The following is an 8,581-nucleotide window of genomic DNA, read 5'->3' as shown; positions in this document are numbered from 1 at the left end:
TACTTACAGTTCATGCATTTTGTGTTTGGTTTCAAAAGTTTAGTTTCATATTAAGATACAAACAAATAAAAATAAAGAAAATGGATTAACAGAAAGCTACAAATTTTTACTTGATAGATTTTTAGGTATCACTAAAAGGCGTTTAATGCGTTCACAGTGTGTAGAGTAAGATAAGATCTAATCTTAAATTTTTTTTTATACAGTAATCTTAAAATATTTTACTTCTTGTATAAAGATGAAATGTGTCAATATTAATGTGTTTATATGTTCTAATAAAATTCATAATTAATTTTTTTTTAACTTCACTCATCTAAATTTATAATGTTTCAATACGAACGTATTTAAGCATGTTTTAACAAAATTCATGAGCGTATTTTTAACTTCATTCATCTATTTCTAACCGTAACATTTTACACTTAACATATATCTAAATAATAATAATTCCTGGCATATATTTCATGAGATGAATCATTTGAAATATATGAATCATAAAAATTATAACATCAAAATATTCAAATATTTGATGGTTTAAGTATGGTAGTGAATAATTGTTCATTTCTCTATTGAAGGTAAAAAAAATTCAAAGAAGTGTTATTTTATTCAATTTGGGAAGCAAACAAGGGCAATATTGTGAAGTAGAAAGCATAAACGGAAAAATGGAAGGATAGTGTAATCAGTGGTAATAATGGTAATGGCAGAAAGAATAAAAAGAAAGAAGTTGAAGGGTATTAATAGAAGATAATGGAAGGGTAGGATGTAATATTGCGATCAGAATCTTAAAATACACAAAAGCATGGGTAAGGAGGTTTTGTGTGGGAGTGGGTCACACAGGACACCATCATGACCTTTTTGCATGCGTCTTCATTTTTTTATATATTTATAAATATTATTATGTATCTGAGAAAAATAATTAAATTTGAATTAATAACAGCAGGAGAGAGAATATGATGATGGCATGGCAGTGCATACATGCTATAATACCAAATACCGTATCGGTGCATGACATGAGTCATGACTCTGACTGACACGACATGTGACATTGGACGGGATGGTAGGGGTCTACTACTCTACAGTGAGAAGCAATGGACCTTATCGTTGTATGTGTCGCTCCAAAAATATAAACATACCTCTTCTTCGCTTCTTCCATAAATGATATAATCTCGTCGTGGCCACGATTGATTTGTGTTTTCAAAATCAGTTTTTAATTTTTAAAAATAATAAAATAAAAAATCTTGTTTGAAAATCTGTTTTCATGCATCCTGTATTAAAAATCGTGTCTGTTTTTGAGTTTTGGAAATAGAAAAAGCAAAACAAGTTTTACATGTTTTTCAAAGTTGTTTTGTGGTTTTTAGTTTTGTACGGTGGCAATTTGATAAATAAAGGGATTCATTAGTGATATTTTTGTAATTAAATTGATTTTTTTTTATTTTTAATTATTTTGCGGTGACATTTTTATAAATTTGAGAATTCATTAATAACATTTTTATAAATAATTACATCTTTTTTATAACTTTTAAACTAACCATATTCAAACAAGTTTTATTGTTTTTTTACTCTCAAAATCAGTTTTCAAACTTCGTTCTTAAAACAGTTTTTAAAAATAAATAAACAAAAAACAGATTCAAACACATGATTCTCTATTTCTCTTCTTTCATAAATTGTACAATTCTATTATTATGCTAAATTTCATTTTCCCCTTTTGGACTTTTATATTTCGTACAATAATTTTAGAGTTTAATTTAAATATAATATTATTTATATTATATTTTTAAAGAAAATCACATTTTTTTAATGATCAAACCATACATAATCCGATAATAATATACAAAATTTATACTAATATTATATTAAAATTAATTCTATGAATTTGTATTAATAATTCCTTTAATAAAAAATTTAATTGTATAATATTTTTATTCCAAAAAATGTTATACCTAAAATCTTATTTAATAATCACAATTAATTTTTACAAAAATATGTACTGAGCGAATACAGTTTGCATTTGGTTTCAGTGGTCCAACAATGTTGATATTGGTGCTAGATGTTATTTTGGATAAGAAACATGGACAAAAATTTCAATGTACCAGAATTATCGAATTTGTCGTTTATTTTATTAAAAAGAGAAAAAAAAATTCTTTTTACCCATATTTTTATTTTTCTTTAAATAAAAATAATTAATAAAAGGAAACACCAAATTCAATGGTTTCGAAATTTTCTAGTAAACTTGACCAATGTTAAAGGTCAATTCACCATCTTATTATAGAATAAATTGTGATTTTACAATATTCTCGCCATACCTACATATTCAAACATTTTATTATAAGATCACCTCATCTCATATACTTATGCGTGTGATATGAGATGATCCTCATAAAGGGGACCTTTCGCCTCTTTGACATGGCACTCCAGAAGTTTTCCTTCTCTTTTCACTCCCTGGTCGGAACCCTGCCTACACTCATCTTTTCCGTTGCTTCACCATGCTCCTTGGTGAACTTTGGTACATTTAGGCATCCTCGTGGACTTCATTCCTTTCCTTAGGTTGCACATTAGGAATAACGCTTTAATGCTACTGTTGCACCTAGATTCAGTGCATCTTACTAATGAAAGCATTACACATCAGAGGAGAGAGAAAACATTTTGCAGAAGACAAACAACTTTGACTGATGTGTAATGTTCTCATTAGTAAGATGCACTGAATTTTAGGTGTAACAATAGCACCAAAGATTTATTCGCTCATCAGAGCTCTGGTAACGCCTTCTTAGTGGTCCTCGCGTTGGCTTAATAACACATTGTATTATATAGGAAGGAAATGCTCACGTGGGAAAAAAAAAAATATGACAGGTTCATGTGAGAAAATCACAATCATATAAAGGTAAATCGATGATTGTGATTTTGTAATTATCTATTTTAATATTTTTTTACTCTCTTCTTTTATTATCATGGATCCACCTTTATATAACCATGATTCTTCAGATAACTATATGATTTTTTTTTTAACCTAAAAGCATCCTGATGTAGAAAAGAAGCAGCATTGGGTAAAAGTGGTTCAAAGGATTCAAATATCTCTCCAAGAGATTCGATGGTGTGTCTAGAAGTTGAAGCCACGAAGCTTAATTAATGTGTATGGCAGCTGCATGATGAGTGGGTGTCCAATCTCTTGAGATATTTGGGCTCTAGTAAACTCCTTCTATCAAATATGAAGTTTAAAATTATGCTGAGTCTAACACCCTCTATTCCATTTTGCCTTCAATCTCATAATGTACGAAAACATTAAGGGTGTGCATGACAACTTTCTCGAAATCAATTTTTTTTTAATTTCTGTTCTCGAAACAGAAATGGATAGGAAACTCGTTTGGTAAAATCGGTTTATTTTTTTGTTCCCGGGATAAACCGGTTTAATTTTTGGGCTGGGAAATAGAAAAAAGAATCAAAAAAATTCTGTTTTTTTTGTTCCCGAGCACAAAATGAGAAAACACTTAACCCTTTCAATCACTTTTCGTATCGTACCACTAGTGTCGTCGTCACCACCACCACAACTACCGCCGCCGCCGCCACCACCACCACCGCCACCACCATCACCACTACCGCCATCAACCACCACCACCATCATCGCAACCACTACCGTCACCGCCACCATCGCCATAACACGCCACTGTCACCACCCTCATCGCCATCACTACCACCACCACGTCACCAATCACCACTACTATTTTCGCAGCCACTGCTGTCACCACCACCGTCGTCGTTGCCGCCTCCACTAACCACCACCACCATCGTCACAGCCCTTACCGTCACCACCACCACCATCGCCACCATTACACCACCCCCGCCACTACCATCACCACGTTATTGCCACCACTACCACCACTGTCACCTACCACCACCGCCACTGTCACCACCACCACCATGATGCCTTCACAACCACCACCACCATGTCACTGCTACCATTGTTGCCGCCACCAACCACCATACCCACTACCATTGTCGCAACCACTGTCGTCACCTCCACCACCACCATCCCCACCACTACCACCGCCTCCGCCACCATTACCACCTCCATCGTCGCATCCACTGCCGTCACAACCACCACCATTATCTTCACCACATCACTGCCACCACCTCTACCGTACCTCCGTCGCTGCCACTACCACAACCATACCATGTGGAAAGGAAAGTGATGATTTGGATTTTTTTTTATATTTAATAGGAATTATTTTTTATTATATTATTTGTTGTGTTATCAAACACAATTCTCATTCTCAGAATAAAAATAGAACATGTTATCAAACACATCTTTTTTCTCAAAAACTGTTCCATGACACAGAAATAGAAAAGAATTAGGGAATAGAATGATTGTAATGCACACCCTAAATGTTATATGAATTATTTACAAAAAAAAAAATGTTATATGAATTTATAAACTATATTAATAACATTATATAATTTAAAAATAAACTTAACAGCATAAATATTGTTTAAAATTATTATCTCAATATATAGTATATTTCTTGGTAAGAAAAATTAAATAAATGAAAAGCAATTATTGGAAGGCGTCGAGGGCGCTGACATTGTTCTCACGCCGGGGTTCATATCCGTCCATTTCGTCACATATTTTGACCAAATGAATGAAGGATCTGTGCTACATACTGTTGCAATCATACGTCATCTATTCTACTTTTCATTTTATTCTTTATTAAATTAACCATTGGTCTATGCCCACTACGGCTAAAGAAAATTGGACAGGAAAAGCCAACCTAATAAAAAAATATAACTTTTGTTTTAAAAAAATTGACGGAGAAAGTCAAACTTCAATACGAGATGTTTAATTTTTGTTTTGTCAAATATTTTTTAATTAATAATATAACTTGTTTATTTTGTCTTTCCTTAAAATTATTAATTTTAAGTAGCTTTTTTTTAAAAAAAATTGATTCAAAGCAACACTAACAAGAATCATATAGTAATATACACATTTGGGGGAAAAAATTAATAAGTTTTTATATAATTGATTATGTAGATTATGGTATTTGTACCATTTCTTTTTACTTTCCCAATTATAAAACTAAATATAAACCATCAATGTTAAAGTAACTATTATAATTTAAGTGACATTTTGAATTATGTCAATATTCTTTTCATTTATTTGTTATTTAAAAGATCATCAACCAAGAAAATTAAGTGAAATATTTAATTTATAAATAAAAAAATATAAAAGTTATACTTATAACCTCTTTTCCCATACAATCTCTTATAACTATTTTTATGGTTATTAGATCAAAATCAAATTAACGGTTATCACTTAATGTTATTTTATAACCGTTGATTTGATTTTGATCCAACAACCATAAAAGTGATTATAAGAGAAAATAAATTGTAAATATAACCTCTCTCTAAAAATAATTATTGCTATCTAATTAAAATGAGAAATAAAAATGTAACTAATTAACTCTTTGAATGATAGTTCAATACGTATAAAATAAAGGTTATGAGAAAATAGTTATGCTATAGTTTACTAATTAATATAAATAAGAGATAATGAAATTTATGAAATACTAAGTTAGATTATTTAAGGACCTTAATTTTTATGAGTAAATACAACAAAAATATAAAATATTAAATTATGAGGTCTAAAGTTTTGGGGCCTCCGCTAAGGACTTTATGAATTCTACCCTTGAGTAATTGGCACAGTTCATGCCTCATGCGATATACATGTGATTGGCCTAACAATGCTTTAGTAGTTTACATAAATCTAATTAGGTTGAGTTCAATCAAACAACAAACCAAACAGCTAAACACAGCCCTATCTAGGGGTAGCCAGCCACACCCATCGCATCTTTAATCAAAAGGTGATGACAACTATACGGTAGAGAATGAAAAATTTGCAAATTCCATCCACGGGTGAGAAGAAAACCATTATCTGGGTCCTATTGTAATTTGCTTTTGCTCTCTTCCCAGTTTTCTCTTGGTATCTGGACGAAATGAAGTACCAAAAGTTCCTATTTTCTTTCCTCTCATCTTCTCTCAAACCGAACTGAAGCTTAATGTCCAAAAGAAAAAGGTTAAATGAACAAAAAAATAGAGCTTCTGTATTGGGCTTTCCTGGATCCTGATTCCTGAATGCATAATTTGATTGTTGATTCCAACTTGCAAATCACTATACTACAAAGATACTTACCGTGGGTCACACTTATGCTTTGCCCCTTCATCAGGGTAAAAAATGAGAGAAAAGGAAAGAAAGTGAAGGAAAAAGGGAGAGATATCAGAAAGAAATGTGATGACTTTATTCAAAATGATCATGTACAGCATGTGTGTGTGTGTGTACAGACTTCAGGGCACAGCTAACCACGATCCAACACGCTTAATTTCATTAACCAACGCCAAAACTAATTCTGCTGTCCTTTCAATCCCACAAATATAGAGGTGAAGGATTCAACTGAGTTTGGACCTCTATATGAAACTGAGAAACAGAGATAGTCTTTGTAAGGACATGGGCAACTTGGTCATGAGATGGAATATAATAATGAACGGCAATCTGCTTAGCCACAACTTATTCTCTACCAATTGAGATCAAGCTCAAAGTTCTTGGTCCGATAGGGTTAGCAGCAAATAGTACAGCAGGTTGTCACAGTACACAATAGAAGGAGAAGAAACAAAAGCTGCAATTCCCCTTAGCAGAGATTTGATCTAGTCAATTCAGTAACAACCGCAGCTAGGCTTCGGTATCTACTTCATGGGAGTTCAAAAGACCGAGTAAATTTTAGTATTCTTATAGTATATACTCCAGTCCACTACCTAAATTAATATACATAGACTCAATTTACATTAAAAATGAAGATGTGTGGTAAAGTTGAGTGATGTGTTCCTAATTTAAATTGGTGAAGTACGCAATACAAAAAATACTGAAAATCTATATCCCAAAACACATGGTTGGAACCAAGAAATACACAGACGTGAGAAGCCTATGGTTGACCTCCTATCATCAATATCAGATCCCTAATTAGCATCACAAATCCCATATAGGAAGATTTGCCCAGGCGAAGTCCTTGGGGCAATATGCCGCAAAGATACCTCATGATTCGCCTAACACCCTATTTGACTGCGAGAACAGGAAAGAAAGGCCACCCATTGGCAACACTTCAAAGACACAGCTGTTGTGGACAGTGGTCCATGGACTCAACTCCGTGTGAAGTAGGATATCAGTTGCGGACCGTAAACAGGATGAAGGTGGCTGGTAAGGTTAGTTTAGCTGTAAGTGCTGCATTTTGGACGTATCTAAAATGATATGATTTAGTTGTTTAATAAGTGTTTTGTGGTTCTATTCTCTGGAGGTCACCAATGCTTTGGAGATGTTGCTGTGCAGTGCCCACGACAGAGAGGTAACAGACAAGAAGAACTGGACAGGCAAAATCTTTTAAGAGAGTAAGAATGAGTCCATAACAGGCAATGGACTAAAATGTAAATAATCATAAGGTCTGAACTTTCAACTGACAATGTCATGATGATCCAAATAAGATTAAAATCACTTCTTACTCCATCCAAACAAAAAGAACATTTCATAGTCTAAGGTAGCCAATCAATTGCCATAAATTGAATTTACAACAACAGAGAAAGCCAATAAAGATTGAACAACAAGGAAACTGCAAATTCCAGACGCTAAGGAAACCAAAACCAACACGAGGAGTAATCACAAACAGAGTGTGTGCGTGTCTCTATAATAAATCCCAAACCACAAAGATCATGAGGCAATCAACATGCTAAAAAGGGTTAAACAAAAAATAAAAACATAGTTAATTAATTTTCATCTGAAATTCAACACCAGCACAATCACATATTGAAATTATGGAAAGCAAAACAAAATAAATTCCATTTAATAATCCGAAGCTCTATTATTGCAGAAATTGAAATTGAAATTGAAATTGAAATTAAAATTAAAATCTCCTGGGAGGGGCAGAGCGACCAAATGTAAACTGCTGCTGGACAGGGACAGGGTCGACCTGGACGATTCCTGGGATATCGGACATTCCGAGGGCGGCGAGCATGTCGAGTGTCTCCTTGTCGACCTCGACATGGTCGGTCTTGATGGCTGATTCATCGGGGACGAAGTCCATGCGGCGCTCACGCTCCTCCTCTTGGAGCTTGAGGGAGATGCCACGCACTGGTCCCTTCTGGATCCTTTTCATCAAGTGGGTAGAGAAACCTGCGATCTTGTTGCGAAGCCTCTTCGAGGGTATGAGAGCAACCTCCTCGAGGATCTTCTTGTTGGTGTGGAAGTCCAGCGTCATACGAGAGTAGTACCTCTCTATCACTTGCCTTGACGACTTCTTCACCGTCTTCGTGCGAACCCTTCCCATTCTTCCAACTCCAACTGCTACTGTGAGACGAGGAAAGGAGAAAAGGAGATACAAGCAAGCAAGCAAACTCTCACCTTGAGGGAAGGGAAGAAGCGGCTAGGGTTTTCTTGTACCTCTCCAAATGGGCTTATATAAATAAATAAATACTTTATTTTTTACAAAACACTATGAATACTTTTTTTTTATTTTTAATTCTTAATTAGTGGGATTTGTTTTTTTAATTTTGATAGATA

At 33.9% G+C, this 8,581-nt stretch overlaps 1 protein-coding gene across 1 annotated transcript; it reads right to left on the bottom strand.

Annotated features, from left to right (window-relative positions):
- Positions 1-7,756: 7,756 nt before the first annotated feature.
- Positions 7,757-8,581, bottom strand: LOC133303276 (small ribosomal subunit protein eS17w-like). The gene has a single exon (XM_061503162.1). The coding sequence runs from the start codon at positions 8,346-8,348 to the stop codon at positions 7,926-7,928; it is 423 nt and encodes a 140-aa protein (XP_061359146.1). The 5' UTR covers positions 8,349-8,581; the 3' UTR covers positions 7,757-7,925.

The sequence above is a fragment of the Gastrolobium bilobum genome, unplaced genomic scaffold (genome assembly GCF_033153095.1).
Source record: "Gastrolobium bilobum isolate Gb01-03AN ecotype WA unplaced genomic scaffold, APGP_CSIRO_Gbil_v1 utg21994, whole genome shotgun sequence".
In the NCBI taxonomy this organism is placed as follows: domain Eukaryota; kingdom Viridiplantae; phylum Streptophyta; class Magnoliopsida; order Fabales; family Fabaceae; genus Gastrolobium; species Gastrolobium bilobum.
Note: the sequence above shows the minus strand (reverse complement) of the source record. Positions and strands in the feature narration are given on the sequence as shown.

Excerpts from the sequence above, each read along its gene's own strand:
- LOC133303276 (XM_061503162.1), bottom strand. The coding sequence starts at position 8,348 with ATGGGAAGGGTTCGCACGAAGACGGTGAAGAAGTCGTCAAGGCAAGTG.